This window comes from Bubalus kerabau, chromosome 17 (assembly GCF_029407905.1).
Source record: "Bubalus kerabau isolate K-KA32 ecotype Philippines breed swamp buffalo chromosome 17, PCC_UOA_SB_1v2, whole genome shotgun sequence".
Lineage (NCBI taxonomy): Eukaryota > Metazoa > Chordata > Mammalia > Artiodactyla > Bovidae > Bubalus > Bubalus kerabau.
Genome location: NC_073640.1, coordinates 65,255,453 through 65,281,605, shown reverse-complemented (window position 1 = coordinate 65,281,605; position 26,153 = coordinate 65,255,453). Strand labels below are relative to the sequence as shown.

General features: G+C 41.3%; 1 protein-coding gene across 2 annotated transcripts in view; it reads left to right on the top strand.

Moving 5' to 3' along the window:
- LOC129632372 (40S ribosomal protein S29-like) overlaps window positions 1-4,959 on the top strand; it is a 35,346-nt gene extending 30,387 nt beyond the window's left edge. For both annotated transcript variants that reach the window (XM_055553931.1, XM_055553930.1), the window contains one exon: window positions 4,660-4,959. In XM_055553931.1, coding sequence (XP_055409906.1) covers window positions 4,660-4,763 — 104 coding nt within the window. In that variant the 3' untranslated portion in view covers window positions 4,764-4,959. The remainder of the gene's footprint in view (window positions 1-4,659) is intronic.
- Window positions 4,960-26,153: the final 21,194 nt, after the last annotated feature.

Genomic DNA, 26,153 nt, shown 5'->3' with positions numbered 1-26,153 from the left:
TCCTGCTTGGGAATTTCTTGGATAGAGGAACCTGGCAAGTTAGAACCATGGGGTCACAAAAATTGGACATGACTCAGTGACTAAAAGCTTTTGTCTTCAGTATTCGTTACAGTTACAGAAGCTTCTATCACCTTTTCGTAGTGTTGTCTCTGTGAATCTGTCTGTGTTTTATTAGTTAAAATCTGAACTACATAAACTGAAGTAAAGTTTCAGTTCAGTTCAGTCCCTCAGTCATATCCAACTCTTTGCGACCCCATGAATCGCAGCACGCCAGGCCTCCCTGTCCATCACCATCTCCTAGAGTCCACTCAGACTAACATCCATCAAGTCAGTGATCCCATCCAGCCATCTCATCCTCTGGCGTCCCCTTCTCCTCCTGCCCCCAATCCCTCCCAGCATCAGAGTCTTTTCCAATGAGTCAACTCTTCACATGAGGTGGCCAAAGTACTGGAGTTTCAGCTTTAGCATCATTCCTTCCAAAGAAATCCCAGGGCTGATCTCCTTTAGAATGGACTGGTTGGATCTCCTTGCAGTCCACGGGACTCTCAAGAGTCTTTTCCAACACCACAGTTCAAAAGCATCAATTCTTCAGCACTCAGCCTTCTTCACAGTACAACTCTCACATCCATACATGACCACTGGAAAAACCATAGCCTTGAGTAGACGGACCTTTGTTGGCAAAGTAATGTCTCGCTTTTCAATGTGCTATCTAGGTAGGTCATAACTTTCCTTCCAAGGAGTAAGCGTCTTTTCATTTCATGGCTGCAGTCACCATCTGCAGTGATTTTGGAGCCCAGAAAAATAAAGTCTGACACTGTTTCCACTGTTTCCCCATCTATTTCCCATGAAGCGATGGGACCGGATGCCATGATCTTTGTTTTCTGAATGTTGAGCTTTAAGCCAACTTTTTCACTCTCCACTTTCACTTTCATCAAGAGGCTTTTTAGTTCCTCTTCACTTTCTGCCATAAGGGTGGTGTCATCTGCATATCTGAGGTTATTGATATTTCTCCCGGCAATCTTGATTCCAGCTTGTGTTTCTTCCAGTCCAGCGTTTCTCATGATGTATTCTGCATATAAGTTAAATAAGCAGGGTGACAATATACAGCCTTGATGTACTCCTTTTCCTATTTGGAACCAGTGTGTTGTTCCATGTCCAGTTCTAACTGCTGCTTCCTGACCTGCATACAGATTTCTCAAGAGGCAGGTCAGGTGGCCTGGTATTCCCATCTCTTTCAGAATTTTCCACAGTTTATTGTGATGCACACAGTCAAAGGCTTTGGCATAGTCAATAAAGCAGAAATAGATGTTTTTCTAGAACTCTCTTGCTTTTTCCATGATCCAGCGGATGTTGGCAATTTGATCTCTGGTTCCTCTGCCTTTTCTAAAACCAGCTTCAACAGCAAGAAGTTCATGGTTCATGTATTGCTGAAGCCTGGCTTGAAGAATTTTGAGCATTACTTGACTAGCATGTGAGATGAGTGCAGCTGTGTGGTAGTTTGAGCATTCTTTGGCATTGCCTTTCTTTAGGATTGGAATGAAAACTGACCATTTCCTGTCCTGTGGCCACTGGTGAGTTTTCCAAATGTGCTGGCATATTGAGTGCAGCACTTTCACAGCATCATCTTTCAGGATTTGGAATAGCTCAACTGGAATTCCATCACCTCCACTAGCTTTGTTCGTAGTGATGCTTTCTAAGGCCCACTTGACTTCCCATTCCAGGATGTCTGGCTCTAGGTCAGTGATCACACCATCATAATTATCTGGGTCGTGAAGATCTTTTTTGTACAGTTCTTCTGTGTATTCTTGCCACCTCTTCTTAATATCTTCTGCTTCTGTTAGGTCCATACCATTTCTGTCCTTTATCGAGCCCATCTTTGCATGAAATGTTCCCCTGGTATCTCTAATTTTCTTGAAGAGATCTCTAGTCTTTTCCATTCTGTTGTTTTCCTCTATTTCTTTGCATTGATCGCTGAAGAAGGCTTTCTTATCTCTTCTTGCTATTCTTTGGAACTCTGCATTCAGATGCTTATATCTCTCCTTTTCTCCTTTGCTTTTCGCTTCTCTTCTTTTCACAGCTATTTGTAAGGCCTCCCCAGACAGCCATTTTGCTTTTTTGTATTTCTTTTCCATGGGGATGGTCTTGATCCCTGTCTTCTGTACAATGTCACGAACCTCCATCCATAATTCATCAGGCACTCTATCTATCAGATCTAGGCCCTTAAATATCTTTCTCACTTCCAGTGTATAATCATAATGGATTTGATTTAGGTCATACCAGAATGTTCTAGTGGTTTTCCCTGCTTTCTTCAATTTAGGTCTGAATTTGGCAATAAGGAGTTCTTGATCTGAGCCACAGTCATCTCCCAGTCTTGTTTTGCTGACTGTCTAGACATTCTCCATCTTTGGCTGTAAAAAATATAATCAATCTGATTTCGGTGTTGAGCATCTGGTGATGTCCATGTGTAGAGTCTTCTCTTGTGTTGCTGGAAAAGGGTGTTTGCTATGACCAGTGTGTTCTCTTGGCAAAACTCTATTAGCCTTTGCCCTGCTTCATTCCGTATTCCAAGGCCAAATTTGCCTGTTACTCCAGGTGTTTCTTGACTTCCTACTTTTGCATTCCAGTCCCCTATAATGAAAAGGACATGTTTATTTGGGTGTTAGTTCTAAAAGGTCTTGTAGGTCTTCATAGAACAGTTCAACTTCAGCTTCTTCAGTGTTACTGGTTGGGACATAGACTTGGATTACTGTGATATTGAATGGTTTGCCTTGGAAACGAACAGAGATCATTCTGTCGTTTTTGAGATTACATCCAAGTACTGCATTTTGGACTCTTGTTGACCATGATGGCTACTCCATTTCTTCTGAAGGATTCCTGCCTGCAGTAGTAGATATAATGGTGATCTGAGTTAAATTCACCCATTCCAGTCCATTTTAATTCGCTGATTCCTAGAATGTCGACATTCACTCTTGCCATCTCCTGTTTGACCACTTCCAATTTGCCTTGATTCATGGACCTGACATTCCAGGTTCCTATGCAATATTGCTTTTTACAGCATCGGACCTTGCTTCTATCACCAATCACATCCACAACTGGGTATTGTTTTTCCTTTGGCTTCATCCCTTCATTCTTTCTGGAGTTATTTCTCCAATGATCTCCTGTAGTATATGGGCACCTACTGACCTGGGGAGTTCCTCTTTCATTATCCTATCATTTTGCCTTTTCATACTGTTCATGGGGTTCTCAAGGCAAGAATACTGAAGTGGTTTGCCATTCCCTTCTCCAGTGGACCACTTTCTGTTAGACCTCTCCACCATGACCCGTCTGTCTTGGGTGGCCCCACCTAGCATTGCTTAGTTTCATTGAGTTAGACAAGGCTGTGGTCCGTGTGATCAGATTGACTAGTTTTCTGTGATTATGGTTTCAGTGTGTCTGCCCTCTGATGCCCTCTCATAACACCTACCGTCTTTCTTGGGTTTCTCTTACCTTGGACATGGGCTATCTCTTCACTGCCGCTCCAGCAGAGCGCAGCCGCTGCTCCTTACCTTGGACGAGGGGTATCTCCTCACCGCCGCCCCTCCTGACCTTGAACGTGGAGTAGCTCCACTTGCCGCCACTCCTTGGATGTGGGGTTGCTCCTCTAGGCCACCGCCCCTCACCTCGGATATGTAATAGTTCTTCTTGGCCACCGCCTCTGACCTCGGACATGGGGTAGCTCCTCATGAAAAGTAAGCACTTACAAATCAGACAATTCTAACTACAAGAGAAATTAACCTAAATGAATTTCAGATTCACGTTAACTGGGAATTATTCAATATTAAATATCTAGTTTTAATGTTTGTTTGCTAATCTAATATAGATATGTCTAAGAGTCATTAAGAATAGTATTTTCATTGTGCCTAGGTTTATTATAAGTTAAATATTGTTATAGTGTTTTATCTGTTGCAAATGTGTCAACCAGCAAATTACGTCTAGTGGGGAAAAAAAAAAAAAACCTTCAAAGAAAATGCAAAAGAGATATGAGCTTTTAGATACACTCTATTAAGAATAATTATACGTTAGAAATGTCTGTCTAAAACAGTCTCTAGATTGTGGTAACCTGAATTCCTAGGGCTGTGCTAAACTAAGTGATGGAAATTTATTAAACAGCTAGATGATTTCAAAATAAAATAAGATTCTGAAACATTCCTTACTGAGGACTAACTTCCTCTTGCAGAGAAACTAGAGATTTTGGACTATTCATGAATAATATTTGATGACATCCTGAGATGTTCTCTAGAATTATTTTTAGAAATTATCACTGGTATTTATGTTCACCAATTTATAGAATGCTTAAGTTCTTGATTGCTTAAGGAAAGTAGCATGTATATTTTCAGTAAAGAAGGTATGAGGAATGAAATTACACTTTATGAAGGAAAAAGGAAGTAAATCTCACTTATAGGTGGCTGTTTCAGGATGGGAGAAAAAAGTAATGGGTACAGAAAGTGATAAGAAGGTTTTATGGAAAGTGGACGCCAAGGGAAGAGTTTTGTGCATAAATGCAAGTTTTCATGATATGTTGAACTGCCTTTCATGATGAACTTTAAGTTTCTTTACCTCTAAAGTGATCTGTTCTATGCTTACCTTTGAAATCTTCGTTGGCCTTTTACCTCGTTGCAGCCGAGAAAGCAACAGGGGTCACCAGCAGCTGTACTGGAGCCATCCGAGAAAATTCCTCCAGGGTTCTCGCTCTTGTCGGGTCTGCTCAAACCGGCACAGTCTGATCCGGAAATATGGCCTCAATATGTGCCGCCAGTGTTTCCGCCAGTATGCGAAGGACATCGGCTTCATTAAGTTGGACTAACCGAACTTCCTTAGATGGCTCATCCAGCACATCAACCTTAGGCGGAAATAATACTAGCTCTTTATATATAAAATAAAAGTTTTCAAAACTTAAAAAAGAAAAGAAAAGAAAAGAAATCTTCTTTGTTACTTTGGTTAAGTGAATATATTGTTTCCCAGTGATCGATATGATTTATCTGACTGAGTGTTATAATCCCTTTTGACCTTTGTTGACACAACTTCCTAAATAACTTGACGTCTAGCTAACTTTGGAATGCTTCAGAGGGCCCCTGAGACATCCCAGGGAGCTATTAAACTACCTGGGTTCATTGGACATGTTAAATTACATGGGAAGTCCTGTTGAAGGGGTGATACATCTTCTCAGATTGTGCTTTATGGTGGATGTTACTAATATAGATATCTTAAAATTATGTGGAGTTCATATAGATCTGATACGCCCTAATAAAATGTGGTCAACTATGATTCTACTTATTCTGTGAAAGTGTTACAAGTCACAGCAATGACCAGGCTACATTGTCAACTGCAGGCAATCAGAATTAAACATGGAAAAACAAGAGAGTTCCAGAAAAACATCTATTTCTGCTTTATTGACTATGCCAAAGCCTTTGACTGTGTGCATCACAATAAACTGTGGAAAATTCTGAAAGAGATGGGAATACCAGACCACCTGATCTGCCTCTTGAGAAATTTGATTGCAGGTCAAGAAGCAACAGTTAGAACTGGACATGGAACAACAGACTGGCTCCAAATAGGAAAAGGAGTATGTCAAGGCTGTATATTGTCACCCTGCTTATTTAACTTACATGCAGAGTACATCATGAGAAACGCTGGACTTGAAGAAACACAAGCTGGAATCAAGATTGCCGGGAGAAATATCAATAACCTCAGATATGCAGATGACACCATCCTTATAGCAGAAAGTGAAGAGGAACTAAAAAGCCTCTCGATGAAAGTGAAAGTGGAGAGTGAAAAAGTTGGCTTAAAGCTCAACATTCAGAAAACGAAGATCATGGCATCCGGTCCCACCACTTCATGGGAAATAGATGGGGAAACAGTGGAAACAGTGTCAGACTTTATTTTTCTGGGCTCCAAAATCACTGCAGATGGTGACTGCAGCCATGAAATGAAAAGACGCTTACTCCTTGGAAGGAAAGTTATGACCTACCTAGATAGCACATTGAAAAGCGAGACATTACTTTGCCAACAAAGGTCCATCTACTCAAGGCTATGGTTTTTCCAGTGGTCATGTATGGATATGAGAGTTGGACTGTGAAGAAGGCTGAGCGCCGAAGAATTGATGCTTTTGAACTGTGGTGTTGGAGAAGACTCTTGAGAGTCCCTTGGCCTGCAAGGAGATCCAACCAGTCCATTCTGAAGGAGATGAGCCCTGGGATTTCTTTGGAAGGAATGATGCTAAAGCTGAAACTCCAGTACTTTGGCCACCTCATGTGAAGAGTTGACTCATTGGAAAAGACTCTGATGCTGGGAGGGATTGGGGGCAGGAAGAGAAGGGGACGCCAGAGGATGAGATGGCTGGATGGCATCACTGACTCGATGGACATGAGTCTGAGTGGACTCAGGAAGATGGTGATGGACAGGGAGGCCTGGCGTGCTGCGATTCATGGGGTCTCAAAGAGTCGGACTCGACTGAGGGACTGAACTGAACTGTATGGTTTCACTCTGATGCCTTTGCAAGAATACTGCTATTTCAAGATTTATGGAAAAGATTTTTCTTTTTACTTTTTTCCTGATAAACAATTTTGTCTGTTTCTTATCTGGTCGGCTGGTACCAGACTGAAATTTAGTCTAATCTCTATGTTAATAGAACACATTTTTATTATAATGCAGCTTTCAAGAAGACATTATGAATTTCTTTGCCTTTAAGTAATTTATGTTCATTTTTAAAATCTTTTTTTTTTACTTTGGTAAAGTAAATAAGCATTAGTTAAGATTATGGTACATGTAGACCAAGCTCATTCTTCTTCTACAAAAATAACCCCTCACGGTTAGATTTTGCTGTCCTGATGTCATTAAAACATGGCCATGCTGCTGCTGCTGCTGCTGCTAAGTCGCTTCAGTTGTGTCTGACTCTGTGTGACCCCATAGATGGCAGCCCACCAGGCTCCCCCATCCCTGGGATTCTCCAGGGAAGAACACTGGAGTGGGTGCCATTTCCTTGTCCAATGCATGAAAGTGAAAAGTGAAAGTGAAGTTGCTCTGTCGTATCTGACTCTTTGCGACCCCATGGACTGCAGCCTACCAGGCTCCTCCATCCATGGGATTTTCCAGGCAAGAGTACTGGAGTGGGGTGCCACTGCCTTCTCCTAAATTGTGGATTTAAAAATGAGTGAACAATAGCTGTAAATCAAAGAGTCAGTGCTTTGGGAAATCCAAGATGGCTGCCTGGTTTTTCCCGGCTCCCTGACAAACTTCATTTCTATTTGATGGGTTAAAACCTTCCCTGGCTACAGGGTTAATGCCCTCATAATGAAAAAAATATGTTTTATTGAATATTAACGTTTTTTCATTGTTAAACTAAGTTTCTGGTTTTGTTAATTAAGGTCTAGTGTTTACCAAGACTCACTTCTGAGATAGTTCCTTGTTATGTTATATTTCTAAAACATTCAATAAGTTATTAAAAAGGACCCTGTTTGTTTCTAAAGCTAATCTCAGGAAGCAATCTTCAGATAAGATGAGATGGTCCATGATGTACAAACAGGAGTGTAACACCAGGCTTTAGTGCTTTAACAAATGAAGTCAGATGACCTGGGGTATACTGCTATACCTAATGAAAGTTCTTGACTTATCATTCTTACTTATGACTTTCTAATAACTTAATAATAACTTACTAATAACTGCTAGCTATCGCTATATTATTTTCTATGTTCCTTCTTTCAGAAGATTGTTTCTTATGTTACTCAATGTGTGACTGAGCCTGTGGTAAAATGCTGATATGCAGTTCCAAATGCTATCAATGATTGTAATAATGTAACTTTAGATACAGGAAGAAGCAAGAAAAGGGAATATTTTCCTGAACCAAGAGGCTAATAAGACAGGTATGGTCCAGAGATTTTGCTACTCACAAGGCCCACTCTAGAAACAGCACATTGAGTGGCCTATCAGTGGAACCTTTCCTAGACCTGGGAATGAGCCTTCCCAGTGCCTCAGGACACAATGGACAAGAAATGCCCCCAAAGCATGGTCAAATTTGTGGCTCTGAAGGGACCCTGCTGACTGGACTCTACCAGCTGTCTCTACAAAGATGACATCATGACCACTGCAAGCTGCTGACCTTCAACAGCCCCCGAAAGGAGTTCAGAGTAGAGATCAGAAATAAGGCACTCTGTGCCCTGGGAAAAACCCAGAACTGGCCTTCCGAGAGTGAGATGTTTTCAGGTAAAGATTTTATGAGCCCCAATTCAGGCTTCTCGTACCTAGAGAAACACTAACGTCACAAACCAATGTCTGGTCCTGGTTCTCCTGGCTAGCCCCTGAGCAGCTTTTCTACTTCTCTTAATCTTTGGGCCATGTACCTTTAACTTTCTTGTACAGTTTGTTTCTTCTAAAATACAATAAGTTTCCAAGTGCTCGTGCAAGAATATTCCCTGACTTAACACCTAGACAATGCTGAAACAAGTCACCTTATCATTCCATGGACTCTCATCTCTCTCCATAAATGCTCCCTGTCAGAGTAGACAAAGGGAACCCAGAGCCCCATGTGCCCCTGCTCAGCCTGAAGAAGCCAGAGTGGTCATCACCCCGTTTTCCTTGAAACTGGATTACCAAATGTGTGAGAAGTGAAATGCGTAGTTAGACATGACCAGGGTATCAACAAGGACCAAAGAATTGGCCCTAAAAATAAAGAGAAGGAGGTATGTGGTGACCCAGGGACTAAAGAGCAGATAAAACCAAGGAGGGTCTTGGAGTGCAAGAACAGAAAAACAAGACTCTTAACATCTTTCCTTCCCCCATGTTGTAACTATTGATGGATTTCAGGTCCTCCTGAGCAGTATAAACTCTCTCCCCTCCTACCCCATAATGAGAAAGTATCTTTCTTACTCTTCCTCCACCCATTATATGTGCCTCATCCATTCAGCAAATAATCTGCAAGACCCCTATCCCACTCCTCATACTTTGGCTAGAAAGTGGACTAAGGACCCCTGTTCAACATCTGTTCTCCATTGAGCTGGCCTGATGTTCTAACAGCATCCCCCATTCTAATAAACTTTATTTCTCTCTCATTTCCAACACAAGCCCAGACCACATGAAAGGTTACTATCCTATTAGACCTGTTAAAATATGTAAAACAATTAAAGTTCCAACTTAAGTATGAATTCTTACCTTACTATTCTATTTCATTGTGGTCCAAAATTGTCATTCATCGAGCAGAATTTTCAACATTAGTAACTCAAATTAGAGTTGGACTGTGAAGAAAGCTGAGCACTGACGAATTGATGCTTTTGAACTGTGGTGTTGGAGAAGACTCTTGAGAGTCCCTCGGACTGCAAGGAGGTCCAACCAGTCCATCCTAAAGGAGATCAGCCATGGGTGTTCATTGGAAGGACTGATGCTAAAGCTGAAACTCCAGTACTTTGGCTACCTCATGTGAAAAGTTGACCCATTGGAAAAGACCCTGATGCTGGGAGGGATTGGGGCCAGGAGGAGAAGAGGACAACAGAGGATGAGATGGGTGGATGACATCACCGACTCGATGGACATGAGTTTGAGTGAACTCCAGGAGTTGGTGATGGACAGGGAGGCCTGGAGTGCTGCAATTCATGGGGTCGCAAAGAGTCAGACACGACTGAGCAACTGAACTGAACTGAACTCAGGTAGGTATGAATGGATGGAGATGATGATTCAGAGAGGTCCAAGGAGCAGCGAGGAATTCATCCTTCGTCACATGGTGTTGGAAGATTTGCTTCAATGGAAATAGTTTTCGAAAACCTGGATTTGTGTCTGCTACTGTCATAGAAATGTATCACCTGCCCTATTCTGTCTCTTAAATCATTCATGAATTTATCTCCAGTGATTAATTTTCTCCATCACAGTGTGAACTAAAAGTTTCCTCTTGCCTTGTTACAAGCTGCATTTTTTCATTGCTCTTGGATTTCTTGGGGGCCCTAGGAAAACTCTGCCCATTTCTAAGTAACTGTATGACAGTCCTTTTAAAGCTTCCCTCTACCTCTAGACAGAAATTTGTGAGTGGAGTGGTAGACAAACTGCCAGACTTCTAGGAATACTGGGGACAGATTTTTGTTCTCTGGTTTATAGTTTCCTATCCACTGGGAGCAACCCATAGGACCTTTTAAGCAAATTTCAAATTCAAGTAATTTTTCACTACAGAAAGTAAAACCTGGTGAAAATGAAAGAATGGACATCTCAGGTTGAGTTCAAGCTTTCTCTTTTCCTTATAAGATCTCATATTAAATATCTTTAGTGTATTTGCCCCAATTCTAACATGCTAAAATACTTTATTTTATTGTTACCTCAGAGAATTTTAAAATAAATTGACATAAAGTCTTAGCACATTTTCCACTATATTATTAATCGTTGATTCAAACTATAACAATTTTTAGATTATATAAATAAATCTTTTTAAAAAGTTCTAATTGGAATATAGCTGTTTTCCAATTTTGAACTCCTATACAGCAAAGAGAATCAATTATACATATCAGTCAGTTCGGTTCCATCGCTCAGTCGATTCTGAGTCTGCGATCCATGGTCTGCAGCAAGCCAGGCTTCCCTGTCCATCACCAACTCCCAGAGCCTGCTCAAACTCATGTCCATCGTGTCAGTGATGCCATCTAACCATCTCATCCTCTGTCATTCCCTTCTCCTCCCATTTTCAATCTTTCCCAGCATCAGGGTCTTTCTCATTACATCAGTTCTTCACATCAGGTGACAAAGAATCGGAGCTTCCACTTTAGCATCAGTCCTTCCAGTGACTATTCAGGACTGATTTCCTTTAGGATGGAGTGGTGTGATCTCCTTGCAGTCCAAGGGACTCTCAAGAGTCTTCTCCAACACCACAGTTCAAAAGCATCAGTTCTTCGCCACTCAGCTTACTTCATGGTCCAACTCTCACATCCATACATGACTACTGGAAAAACCTTAGCTTTGACTAGATGGACCTTTATCAGTCAAATAATGTTTCTGCTTTTTAATGTGCTGCCTAGGTTGGTCATACCTTTTCTTCCAAGGAGGAAGCATCTTTTACTTTCATGGCTGTAATAACCATCTGCAGTGATTTTGGACCCAAAAAAATAAAGTCTCTCACTGTTTCCACTGTTTCTCCCACTGTTTGTCATGAAATGATCTGACCAGTGCCATGATCTTCGTTTTTTGAAGATTGAGTTTGAAGCCAGCTTTTTCTCCCTCTTCTTTCAGTTTCATCAAGAGACTCCTCAGTTTCTCTTCACTTTCTACTATAAGGGTGGTGTGCTTTCTGCTATAAGGGTGGTGTCATCTGTATATCTGAGATTATGGATACTTCTCCCTGAAATCTTGATTCCAATTTGTGCTTCATCCAACCTGTTATGTCTCATGATGTACTGTGCATATAAGTTAAATAAGTAGAGTGACAATATACAGCCTTTTCCCCACCTTAACCATGGGCATGATGGCATATGGCCCTGGTGTCTCTCAGATGTTGTTTTCACAAGATCACCAGCATAGATTCAGTGAAGTGAAGTCCTGGGATTGCATTGAGCGTGGAGCTGGACCCACTGTGGTGCTACGATTCAGCTCATGCTCTGTCCTGGCCCAATTGCCATTTATAGGAGCCCACAGAGTCTATAGCTGCTAAAGCTATACATGCCATGACTGGGAGAGCCCTGGTTGTTGATTCAGATGCTGTGTAGGGGCTGAGGTTACAAAGCTGGTTGTGGGTGTAAGACCATGGCTTGTGTTGCTACAAGGAGAGGTTTCAGCTTTTCTTTATCCCTGGGGTTCAGCCGTCCTTTCAGCTCCATCTGTACATGCAATCAACTCACAGGTGTCTTCTCCTGACGCTGCACCAGAGCACAGGAGTCTGCTGATTGCGGAGGAGGTGCATGGGGGGAGGCCATGGCTGGGGGCTCAAAAGACCTACATGGGTGGAGTTCTTCGTAGTCCCTGCGGAGCAGGGGCTGGTACAAGGGACAAGAGATGAAATGGGCTTCTTCTTTGGGCATCACTCACCAATGGCACTCTGCTCTATAGTGGTTCAGGCTTCCACCTCAAGCATTGCCGTTTGCAGAGCTCCTCCCTCACTCCCATTCCTTCAGGATGTTTCCTTATAGACAACTGCAGTCCTCTGCCTCAGTCTGCTTTCCAAACCCCATGTTTCAGCACCCAGCCCTTGTTTCATTGGTGGACGTGCCTCTAAGGCTCTATGGGCAGGGCAGCTGTCAGCAGCCTGTGTAAAGGTCTCACTCTGTCCTGCTGCCACAGGCTGGTTGCGCTTTTCTCTTCCCACGAGAATGAGGCTCTCCTTCTGTCCAAACTGAGCTCACCTAGTGAGGGGCTCCCCCAGATATGGAGACCTCTCCTCAGTTTCATCTCCCTGCAGGGTTGCAGGCCCCAACCCACTTCCTCTGCTCTTCCTTTTCCTTTTTCTTTCTCTTGCCCTACCTAGCTCAGCAGGAATCTTTCTTGTCCTTTCAGATTTCCAAGGGCCTCTACTAGTGTTCAGCTGGGCTCCGAGAGAATTGTTCCATTTCTCATTCATTTGTGGAGAGAGAGAGTATCTCCACATCTGCCTAATCCCCTGCATCTAGATCCTTCCGTCTCTATTTTATTTTTAAACTAGCTATGGTCATCAAACTTCTTTAAATCTTTAAAGATATTCACTGAAAATAGCAGGGAAAGTTAGTTGTTATTTGGTATCTTTCTGCTATGTCTCTACAAGACACCCAAGATTTGATGCTGAAGAATCCAGCATTAGAAGATGTATTCCCAAAAGCAAACCTAGGAATATATCAAACATTTCACCTCAGAAACTTAAATTTAATGAAAGACAGGGAATATACGGGGGTATATGAAAGACAGAGAAGATGTTTATATGGGCATAAAGAAATGGAGACAGTTACACATAATGCTAATATTACTGCAAAAAGAAATGTGCAACATGAGTCAAACTGGGAAAAATACCAATTTCAGCCTTCAACATCTGCCGAGAAGTATAAGAGTTTAAGAAAAGATTTCCATCTTTTTTTGAAACATACATGTTCTCTGAAAGGAAACATTGAAAATCTGAAAGATAATCTAGTCCCTACTGTAAATACTCATTTAGAAAATACTGAACGTATGCTTCGACCAAACATACATTCAAGCAAATCTGAACACCTAAAATTTAATAATGAGGGGGAAAACTCACAATATAATCAATTTGAGGGATCCATGAGCAGGGGATCATTATTCTTCCCCCAACAGATATTTTCTGTCCATTCCAAGATGTGTATTTTTGATAATAATGGAAGAGGTGTAATCCAACCATCATTGTTCAAAACATATTGTGATATGCTCAATACAAAACAACTTTCCATGTGTAATAAAATGAGTCAGACCTTAAGTAAGAGCTCCAGCTGCAATAATTACAAGAGTATTTATGGTGGAGTGAGAAGGTATTCAGGCAATGAAACTGGGTATACGGTTGAAGGAGACTCAAACCTTAAGAAACACCAGGGACCTGAATCTTCAAACAAGGACTCTAAAAGTAATAAATGTAGAAATATCTTTCATCAAATGTCAGGTTTTTCTCTGGATAAGAGTACATGTACTGGAGACAGGACTTATAGTGAATATGGTAAGGTTTCTAGTCAGTTTTCAGAACTTATTCAACAGCACACTATTCAGAATTCACAGAAAGAAAACAAGTGTAAGATATGTGGGAAAGTCTTTAGTAAGTCATCCAATCTAAGTAGACATAGGAAAATTCATACAGGAAGGAAACCTTTCAAATGTACAGAATGTAGCAAAGCATTTAACCATCGCTCACATCTTACTCAACATCACCGAATTCATACTGGAGAGAAACCTTATGAATGTATAGAATGTGGCAAAGCCTTTATTGGTTACTCATTTCTAACCTATCATCAGTGAATTCATACTGGAGAGAAGCCTTATAAATGTAAAGAATGTAACAAAGCCTTTAGCTTTTGCTCAGTTCTTACTCAACATCAGCGAATTCATTCTGGGCAGAGACCTTCTCATTGTACAGAGTGTGGCCTAAGCTTTATTTGTTGTTCAAAGTTAATTGTATATCAGCGAGTCCATACTGGGGAGAAACCGTACAAATGTAAAGAATGTGGCAAAGCCTTTATTTCGAGTTTGGCCCTTACTCACCATCACCGAATTCATACCAGGGATAGATGTTATAAATGTACAGAATGTGGCAAGGCCTTTATTAAGGGTTCTAGTCTTACTCAACATCAGTGAGTGCATACTGGAGAGAGGCCTTATAAACGTACTGAATGTGGCAAAGCCTTTAGTTATAGTGGTTATCTCACTAAACATCTGATAACACAGTGGAGAGAAACCCTGGTAATGGAACAAGTGATGGAAGAGGTTTGCCCTAAACATGCATCAGAAAACACAGAGTTTATACAAAAACCTTTGGAGATGATGTCACATATATGTAGAAAAGTATTTAATCAAAAGTTAAATCCAAACAAATATCAGAGATTGCATACTAGAAGACATTTCATCAATCTTGTTTTCAGAAGTTTCTCTGAAGCAGAATGACTGTAGGGAGTACTCCATAGTTAAAACACATAGAAAATGGATATATTAGCATGAATTGTGAGATGAAGGTTGATAGTTACAAAGTTACAATTCTTAGCAATGTATGTATGCTTGTTAATAATGACATGATTTGAGATTCATTGAAGTGAATGTAATTCAGCACTCAAATAATCCATACTAAGCTTTCTTTCTAGTGTGTTTACAAACATTGGTTTTTGATGGTTTATTAAAGATTAGCCTTTTTATAATGTTTTGCAACCATTTCTATCTATTCTCCATTAGAAGATGAAGGATACCATAGTGTAAAATGTACAATGACCATCTAAGTGGAAGTGTTTGTCATTGATGTGAAATATCTTGAGCTTGCCATGATGTAAGTGATCATTTAATCTTTCCATGTATTAAAATAAGAGAGAAATTGGTTGTAAGGTTTCAATAGAAATATCCTTGATTTGCAAGAAGAACACAATGACAGTTCACTGCAATATTAATGTATCTTTATAATATCAACACAAGTCATGATTATTACTTGACAGTGTTGAAATAAAGACAGTGATAACCTAGAAAGGTATTAGAAACCCTTCCTGGAAAAGGCATGGAATTGGTGGATATCATGCTTGCTAACTGCTTCCTAGGCTTTGTTTGGTAAGCTGTAAAAGTCACAAATCTCACATCATTAATCAAAAAATGAATACAGTTCTCTGTACTTTTGATCTGTATTTAATCATGGACCATACCGTGGATTGCAAAAGATTTTATTTCAACTATGTGTGAAATTAATACATGGTTATTAATAAAAGCAAATGGCTTTTAGTGTTTCAGTTGATTGTAATGAATGAAATGTTAACCTACCATCAACATCAACCTCATCCACCTTATTTAAGGTTGTAGTGGAGAGATCACAATGAACTATTTAAAGACAGAAGTTGGTTGTAAGGTTTCAATAGAAATATCCTTGATATGCCATAGAGATGGCATATGTGGAAATTAGTTTACTCACTAGCTTTAAATTTCTCATAACTTCAGATATATTCCATCATTTCTATGTTGTATCTTCTCTCCCATTTTGTAACTACTTGGACACTGGGATGGTTCTAATAAGAAAGATGATACAGAGTATTGTTGACAGTTTTCCTGAACTGCCGTGCTGTCGCTGCCTCAGCGTCTGTCTGGGAGCAGGCAGCCTGCAGGTCCTTGAACTCACACCAGCCAGTCCTGTGAGCACCTCCACTAGATGACCCCGTTCCTTGAGACCAGCAGTCTTGCTGAACCCCAGGGTCTACTGCACAGGCCCCGTTCAATCACACTGAGAGAGTCCATTTCTAGGCAGGTTGATAAGGGGTCCCCAAGGAGAGAGTGGTCTGATTCTCAAAGAAGAAGAAAGCACAAACTTTTTTCCCCCACTACATTCCTTAGGATTATATAACAAATTATCCTGCTTGAGGACAGTCTCTGGAGAAAAAAACCTTCTGGCTCATCCTTATCTTAAAATGTAAATTATGGGAGTGGGTCTAGTGAGGTCTTTACAAACTCCAGACATTCTTTTGATTCACTGTAATAATTAAAAGTGTATAACTCCAACACTAACAACGGGGGCACGCTTTCTGCCCTCTTCTGATGTCTATGTCAGAAGCTTTCTCTATCTCTTTTATGCTTTAATAAAACTTTATTACACAAAAGCTCTGAGTGATCAAGCCTTGTCTCTGGCCCCAGATTGAATTCTTCTCCTCCAGAGGCCGAGAATCTCAGTGTCTTTCGTGGTTCAGCAGCAACCTTTGAACACCCTCGCAGCGCTCACCAGAATTCTTGTCTTGGTTTGAATTCAGCAATCCACACTCCGCCTAGGGAGCCCAGAGCACTTCACCAGGGTAACTTCTAAAGGCTGACCACAAGAACTGGTGTTTTCTCTGCCTGATTCTAGCTGTCACCTCTCTCAGACATTCCTGCCCTAAATCCTCCCCTACAGAGAGGTCTTACAGGTGTGGTCAGTGTGAGGCTTTGAGATCAGGACTCCTGAACAGTAGTTTGGGGGAAGAAACATCAGAAAAAAACAGGATTTGCTGATGACTCCTTTCATGGCCCTACTGTAGACCTGGAGATTCATAAGTTCTTGGAGTGGGGACCTGACCACCAGGGATTTGTATTCTTTGAAATGGTTCAGAAAGAATCTTTAGCCACGTGGTTTCCATCGGTTTTCTATCAGGATATGTGACAAGTGTCAGGAAATGACCTCACTGATGCCCTCCAAACAGAGTTTTGTGTTGGTCCTAGGGGAGCATCAGTGTGGTTTGTAGAAAGTGTTCCAGGAGATTCTAAGCAGAGGCCTGGGTTAAGGACGTGGCTCCTGGTCCATCTGTGATAGCTGAGCCCTGGCGTCAGTCTGAGGAGAGGCAGCAGGGTTGGTCTAGCTGGATTTAGACCAGGGAAGTCAGTCAGCTCACATTGTCTGTGTGAGCAGAGTGTTAGGAGCTCTCTACAGAGAGAACAATAAAGAAATTGGTTCATAGGCTGGTCTCCATGTATGAATTGATTGTTCCTGAGTCTCTCCTGAGATAGGACAGGAGATATCAGTCTTCTCAGCTTTTCAAGGTCTTTCTCTCTGTAGGAGCAGTGGTTGCAGATTAAAGAGCTGTGTTGATGCCTTCCAAGGTATTTTCTCAAAACTCAGAAGTGCATTTGCAGCATAACATCCCCAGAGAAGACAGAGCAGGAGGAAGAAGAGGAGGAAATGGCAGCTTCTCAGGTAAATATCCTATCCTGGGTCTCGGGCTGTGTCTGCTTTTCCTCCTGAAATGCCCAAATGAGAATATGCAAGCCTTTAGCTCTCTGGTCCTAATTTTTCTTTCCAGCATTTCTTGTCATCTTATTTTTTCCCCTTTCTTCTTATAATAATGAAGACCAGCCCTTTAGACTACTTCCTTGTGTCCCAGAGCCTTTTCTCTGTTTGCATTCTCGCTTTCTATGGAACATGATGAATTCTCAACATGAATCAGTGACTTCAACTGTTGAAAATATTCCTTTTATGAGAGATCAGCATCGGGAGTCACTCCTATCCTCACTCCCACTGGGATGTGGTTTGGTATTGGGATTTTAGGGACGTTGGGAAATACAGTGATGACTTAGCACCTGGATGCAATTTAGATATTTAAATCAGAGTTTGAAAATGCCATTATATCTAGAAGCAACAGAAGAGATCTGTCCATGGGGTTTTCCGGGCAAGAATTCTGCAGTGGGTTGCCATTTCCTCTTCTTTGGGATTCTCGCCATCCCGAAACTGAAGCCTCATCTCCAGCATTGGCAGGCAGATTCTTTACCACTGAGCCAGCTGAGAAGCCCAGTGACTCAACTCAGTGATCCAGAGTTTTTCAGAAATTTTTCAATGGGCATTGTACAGGGATGTGTTGTTAGAGAACTATGGGAACCGGGCTTTCTTGGGTGAGGACAACTTCCTTCCAGAATCCCTTATCTACCCACTGGGTTTTGATTCCATCATTTCTAGAATGTTTCTGAGATTTTCTGCTTCCCACAATAGTTTGAAATCTCTCCTTTCTAGGGGAAATGGGTATGTATGAGTTTAGAAAGAAAGGCTTCAGGATAATTCATTATGCTTGCAACCTTTTTCTTCCTTGATGTACTCTGCCTCCTTCTGTGAGAATCAATTCATAGGCAGGTTGATAAGAAGTCTGGGATCCCCGAGGAGGAGAAGGGGGATCTGGGACTCTTGAAGAGGAGATAGGGGTCTGGAATTCTCAAGGAGGAGGAAAGGACAAACACCTTTTTTCCCTCTACATGCCTTGGTCTTAGACACATAAAATGACTTTTTAATGTCTTTATGTGTCTTAGACACATGACTTTTTCTTTAAGCCCAGATATAAGGATTAAACAACAAAAAAAAAAACTAGATTTAAACTCTGTACTAGGAATTGTATGGAGAAGGCAATAGCAACCCACTCCAGTACTCTTGCCTGGAAAATCCCATGGGTGGAGGAGCCTTGGTAGGCTGCAGTCCATGGGGTCGCTAGGAGTCAGATAAGACTAAGCGACTTCATTTTCACTGTTCTGTTTCATACATTGGAGAAGAAACTGACAACCCACTCCAGTGTTCTTGCCTGGAGAATCCCAGGGACGGGAGAGCCTGGTGGGCTGCCGTCTATGAGGACACACAGGGTTGGACACGACTGAAGTGACTTAGCAGCAGTAGCAGCAGGGATTGTATAACAACAATGTATCCTGGTTGAGGACATTTTCTCCTTCCTTAAAACTTTCTGACTAATCCTTATATCTTAGAATTTATATTATGGGAGTGGGTCTGGTTCAGTTTAGTTCAGTCACTCAGTCCTGTCTGACTATTTGTGACCCCGTGGATCGCAGCACACCAGACCTGCCTATCCATCTCCAACTCCTGGAGTTTACTCAAACTCATGTCCATTGGGTCGGTGATGCCATCCAACCATCTCATCTTCTATCGTCCCCTTCTCCTCCCACCTTCAGTCTTTCGCAGCATCAGGATCTTTTCAAATGAGTCACCTCTTCGCATCAGCTGGCCAAAGTATTGGAGTTTCAGCCTCAGCATCAATCCTTCAAAACAATATTCAGAACTGATTTCCTTTAGCATGGACTGGTTGGATCTCCTTACAGTCCAAGGGACTTCCAAAAGTCTTCTCCAACACCACAGTTCAAAACCATCAATTCTTCTGTGTTCAGCTTTCCTTGTGGTCCAACTCTCACTTCCTTACATGCCTACTGGAAAAACCATATATTTGACTAGACGGACCTTTGTTGGCAAAGTAATGTCTCTGCTTTTTAATATGCTGTCTAGATTGGTCATAACTTTTCTTCCAAGGAGCAAGCATCTTTTAATTTCATTGCTGTAGTCACCATCTGCAGTGATTTTGGAGCCCCCCCCTCAATAAATAAATAAATAAATAAAGTCTATCAACGCTTAGTTTCCCCATCTATTTGCCAAGAAGTGACATGACCAGATGCCATGATCTTAGTTTTCTGAATGTTGATTTTAAGCCAACTTTTTCACTCTCATCTTTCAGTTTCTTTTTTTCTTTCTTTCTTTTTTTTTCTAGAAAGAAGAACCTTTATTTACATTGAGTTGAGCTCTTCTTCCAAGAAATAAAACAGCATGTCTTATATTTAGTTTGTCCTGAATTCTTTTCTTAATTGAAGTATAGTTGATGTACAATGTTACATTAATTTCAGGTATATACCATATTGATTCAGTATTTTTACAGATTATACTCCATTAAAAGTTATCACAAGATAATGGGTATAATTCCCTATGCTATAGAATATATCCTTGTTACCTATCTCTTTTACGCATAGTAATTTTTAAAAAATTTATTTATTTTAATTGGAGGCTAATTACTTTACAATATTATAGTGGTTTCCTCTTTCAGTTTCATCAAGAGAGTCTTTAGTTCTTCTTCGCTTTCTGCCATAAGGGAGGTGTCATCTGCATATCTGAGGTTATGGATATTTCTCCTGGCAATCTTGACTTCAGCTTGTGCTTCATCCAGCCCAGCATTTTTCATGATGTACTGTGCATATAAGTTAAATAAGCAGGGTGAAAATATACAGCCTTGAGTAGTCCTTTCCCAATTTGGAACCAGTGTGTTGCCCCATGTCCAGTTCTAACTTGCTTCTTGACCTGCATTCAGATTTCTCAGGAGGCAGGTCAGGTGGTCTGGTGTTCCTATCTCCTGAAGAATTTTCCACAGTTTGTTGTGATCCACACGGTCATAGGCTTTGGCATAGTCAATAAAGGGGTCTGGGTCTGGTAGGATCTTTCTATTGTTAAGTTCTAATCCTGTTATCCTCAAACGTAAATTGTCGGAGTGGGTCTGTTAAAATTTTTACAACCTTGAGACATTCTTTTGATTTATTGTGATTACTGATTTAAAAAGTATATAGCTTCCTTGCTTAGACTAGCAAGGGGGGCACTCTCCGCCCCCTTCTCATGTTTATGTCAGAAGCGTCTCTGTCCCTTTTTCACTTTAATAAAACTCTGCTACACAAAAGCTCTTGAGCGATCAACCCTGGTGCCTGGTCCCTGGTCCCGAAGTTAAATCTTGTTTGGAGATCATGAATCTGACACCCTTCACTGTAACCTATCACTGCATTCTAGGTTAGTGGTAATTGTATAAGCTCTGTAGTATTAAATAGGCACACCTTTTCTTAATTTCACAGTTACACACTTACCTTGCCTTCGAAGTACTTGATCAGTATCTCAGGATCTGATGTTATGTGTTTGTTAGTGTTAAATAGGTGATTTGAATAAAGACTTTGGGGAAATAATTTTCCAGGTTGTATTAACATTCTTCCTTGCATTCTCATCTCAACTGAATACATATTGGATAGGACACTGATGAACCTCTGACAACACAAATATTCCTTTTTCTGATGAACAGGTCTTGTGGTCTCTAAGCTGGACCTGATCACCTTTCTGGAGCAATTGAACGATCCCAGGAGTATAAGGAGAATGGAGACAACAGCCATATTCCCAGGTAGGTATGAATGGATGGAGATGATGACTCAGATAAGAGGTCCAAGGAGCTAGAGGAAGTTATCCTTCATCGGGTGGTTTTGGAAGATCATCTTCAGTGGAAATGATTTTGGAAAATCTGGGTTTGTGTCCACTGCTGTAATAGAAATGTATCACCTGCCCTAGTCTGTCTCTTAAATCATTCATAAATTCATCTCCAGTGATTACTTTCCTTCATCACAGTGTGAACTAAAAGTCTCCTCTTGTCTTGTGAGAAACTGCATCATTGGTTGCTCTTCCATTTCCTGGGGGTCCTAGGAAAACTGTGCCCATTTTGAGTAACTGTATGACAGTCCTTTTAAAGTTTCTTTGTACCTCTAGGCAAAAATGTGTGAGTGAAGTGGTAGACAAACTGCTAAATGTCTAGGAATCCTGGGGACAGGTTTTTGTTTTCTGATTTATAACTTATCCAGTGGGAGCTAGAGATAGGACCTTCTAAATAAATTTCAAACTCAAATACTTTTTTCACCACAGAAAGCAAAACCTCCCCAAAATGAAAGAATGCACATCTCTCGCTGACTTCAAAGTTTCTCTTTTCCTTATATGATCTCATATTAAATATTTTAAATGTATTTGCCCCAATTCTAAAATGCAAAATATTTAATATATTCAATTATCTCATAGAATTTTAAAATAAACTGGCATAAATGCTTACACATTTCCCACCATATTATTAATAGTTGATTCAAGTAATAACAATTTCTAGATTATATAAAGAAATCAGTTTAAAAAGTTCTAATTGGAATATAGCTGTTTTACAATTTTGTACTACTGTACTGCAAAGAGAGTCAATTATACCTACCAGTCAGTTCAGTTCCGTCGCTCAGTCGTGTCCAACTCTTTGGGACCTCATGGACTACAGCATGCCAGACTTCATGATGATTTATTATGATTCTAATTTATTTCATTCTTGATGGAATCTGCCTGCTTCCTCTAAGTTAGTGCTAATTCTGTACATTCTGTGGTATAAAATGATGCTACCTTCCTCTTCAAATCAAATTTCCACTACTTACATTTGCCTTGTAGCACATTACCAGAATTTCAGAATTTGACTTTTATGTAGTGTTGTATGATGCTACTGCTGCTAAGTCACTTCAGTTGTGACTGACTTTGTGCGACCCCACAGATAGCAGCCCACCAGGCTCCCCCATCCCTGGGATTCTCCAGGCAAGAACACTGGAGTGGGTTGCCATTTCCTTCTCCAGTGCATGAAAAGTGAAAGTGAAGTTGCTCATCGTGTCCAACTCTCCATGACCCCATGGACTTTAGCCTACCTGGCTCCTCTGTCCATGGGAATCTCCTGGCAAGAATACTGGATTGTGTTGCCATTTTCTTCTCCCTACCGTTGTATAGGTGCTTTCAATAAAGTATTTGAGAAAATCACTTTCTAGACTGTCTTAACATTCTACAATACATTCTCTCATTACCTAGATACATACTAGATTGGAAAGTAAAGAATCTCTAGCAAAACATATATTCCTTTCTCTGATGAACAGGTCTTGTGGTTTCTAAGCTGGACCTTGTCACTTTTCTGGAGCAAATGAAGGAGCCCAGGAATATAAGGAGAATGAAGACAGTGGCCGTATACCCAGATATGTGTGAATGGATGGAGCCGGTGAGAGGTCCAAGTGTCAGTGAGGAAGTCATTCTTTGCAATGTGGTTTGGGAAGATCTCCTTCATTGGAAATCATTTTGGAGAAGTCTGGATTTATTTCTGTTGCTGACATAGACAGCTGTCACCTGCCCCATTCTGTCTGTTAAACCGTCATGAATTTTTCTGTGTTGATCACCTTTCTCTTTCACAGTGAGAACTAAAATGCCCTTCTTGGATTATGACAACTTGCATGAATTGGTTGCTGTTTCATTTCTTGAGGGCCCTAATAAAACTGTGCACATTTCTGAGTAAATATGATGCTCCTTTTAAAGTTTGTTTCTACCTCTAGACAGAAGTGTGTGGTTATAGACAAACTGCGAAGAGTCTAGGAGTACTGGGGACAGATTTTTGTTTTTCTGATCTATAATTCCTAAAACACTGGAAGCTACAGATATGACTTGACAAATTGTAGACACAAGTCACTTATTTGCTGTATAAAGCAAAACCTCCCTAAAATGGGCTTCCCTGGTGGCTCAGAGATAAAGAATCTGCCTGCATTGCAGGAGAACTGGCCTTAATCCCTGCACTGGGAAGATCCCCTGGAGAAGGGAATGGCAACCCACTCCAATATTCTTCCTTGGAAAATTCCATGGAGAGAGGAGCCTGGAAGTCTGCAGTCCATGAGGTCACAAACAGTTGGATGTGACTGAGGGACTAACACTTTCACTTTCTTTTCCCTAAAATGGGAGAATCCAAACCTCAGGGTTACTTTCAAGTTTCACTTTTCTTTATATGAACTCATGTTAAATATCTTAAGTGCATTTGCCCTAATTCTTCAATGCTAAAATACTTTAATATATTCAGTTAACTCAAAGAGTTTTTAAATAAATTCTAATGAGATCCTAGAAGATTCTCCACCATATTTTTAATTGTTGTTTCTGACTCTTAAGATTTTTAGATTATATGAAGACATCTTTTTTAAAAGTTCTTACTGGAATATAAGTGTTTTACAATGTTGTCCTGCTGTACATCAAAGAGAATCAGTCATATGTATATATATTTCAACTCTCTTTTAGATTTCCTTGCAGTTAGGACTCCACACAGCATTGGTGGACTTCCCTAGGTTCTCACCATATTTTCAAAGTCCCATGTCTTAAGTACTGCTGCATTATTAAGGTTATCTTGTTTGTTATCAGCTTCCCCTGCCTTTATCCTATATGTCCTCACTTTCTGATTCGTTGTATGTCAATATCATTTATGATTTTTACATTCAAATATCCAATAGAATATGCTCAAATAAGAACAGAGGTGGGAAGAAGTGGATTAAAGAAACATTAGGCACCTACTGTTTGTCAAAATGTTTGTTGCCAAAAAAAAAAAAAAATGTTTGTTGCCAGCACAAGCTGGAATCAAGATTGCCAAGAGAAATATCAATAAGCTTAGATATGTAGATGACACCGCCATTATGGCAGAAAGTGAAGAGGAACTAAAGAGCCTGTTAATGAAGGTGAAAGATGAGAGTGAAAAACCTGGCTTAAAACTCACCATTCAAAAAAGTAAGATCCTGGCCTCTGAAAAAGCTGGCTTAAAACTCACCATTCAAAAAAGTAAGATTGTGGCCTCTGATCCCATCTTTTCATGGCAAATAGATGGCAAAACAATGGAATCAGTGAGAGAGTTCCTTTTCCTGGGCTCCAGAATCACTGCAAGTGGTGACTGCAGTCATAAAATGAAAAGATGCTAACTCCTTGGAAGAAAAACTCTGACAAACCTAGACAGTGTATTAAAAAGCATAGACATTACTGACAAAGGTCCATATATTTAAGGTACGTATTTTTCAGTAGTCATGTATGGATGTAAGAGTTAAACCATAAAGAAAGCTGAGCACCAAAGAATTGATGCTTGTAAATTGTGTGGTTGGAGAAGACTCTCAAGAGTCCCTTGGACTGCAAGGAGATCCAACCAGTCAATGCAAAAGGACATCAGTCCTAAATATTCATTGGAAGGACTGATGCTGAAGCTGAAGCTCCAATACTTTGGCCACCTGATGCAAAGAAGTGACACATTGGAAAAATCCCTAATGCTGGGAGAGACTGAAGGCAGGAGGAGAAGGGGACGACAGAGGATGAGATGGTAGGATGGCATCACCGACTCAATGAACATGAGTTTGAGCAAGGTCCGGGAGTTGGTGATGGACAGGGAAGCCTGGCGTACTGCAGTCCACGGGGTCACAAAGAGTTGGACATGACTGAACAGAGACGGGGGAGCCTGGTTGGCTACCGTCTATGGGGTTGAACAGAGTCGGACACGACTGAAGCGACTTAGCAGCAGCAACAGCAGAGCGACTAAACTGAATTGAAGGGGAAAGTTAATGATTATACTGACTAATATCGCCTCTTCATATATTGGTTCCTGCAGGCTTTTATCTTGTTCTTTCCTCTACAGCGTATTTCTTTGTATAATCATTTTGTGCAATTTTCTATGTTTGTGTTCTGTGTTATTCAAGCTGCAGATTCCTAGTTTTTCCTTCTGGTGTCTGTCCCCTGGAGTGTGAGGTTGGTCCACAAGCTTGTGTCCTTTTCCCCTTGATAGGGGGTGTGATTGCTGTTATTTTGACCCGAGCCTGCCCTGGATATTGAGGGGAGTTTCCCATTGCTCTCTGGTTGTCACTGCCCTGTCAGGGGTGGAGTCTGCTCTCTGGTTGGTGGAATAGAGCCCCCAGATCTGTTTCTTCACTGTGTTTCTGATCTATGGTGGAGGCAGGTAGGATTGGAGCACACGCACTGGGAGAGAAGCCACTGAGTATTGCTCCTCTGGGGATGTTCACCTCGGGGAGTGTTCTGTGTTTCACATTTCATGCCTTGTGCGACCTCTCATGTGACCCTGGTCAGCACTGCTCCTGGCCCCACCTTAACCATGGGTACCCCGGCACATGGCCCTCAGGTCTCTCAGATGCTGTTTTCACCAGGTCACCAGCATAGACCCACTGAAATCAGGGGCCAGGATTGCATTCATCATGGAGCTGGATCCACTGTGGTGCTGTGGGGGTAGCTCAGACTCCGGCCTGGCCCCATCCCCTCATGTACAAGCCCACAAGGTCTACAGCTGCGAAAGTTACACCTGCTGTGACGTAGTGGGTGGGTGGGGCCCTGCTTTTCCATTCAGATGCTCTTCAGGGGCTAGGGTTACAAACCGGTTTTGGGTATAAAAGCATTGTTTGTGCAGCTGTGAGGAGAGATTTCAGCTTTTCTTCCTTAACCCTGGGGCTAGCTGTGCTTTCAGCTCCCTCTGTGCATGTGCCCTACTCACAGGTGTCTGCTCCAGAGGCTGCCCAGAGCACAGGAGTCTGCTGATGGTGGAGGAGGTCCATGGGAGGAGGCCGTGGCTGGGGCTCAATAGAGCTCACCTGAGTGAGAGCCCTTCCTGGATGCTGGCAAG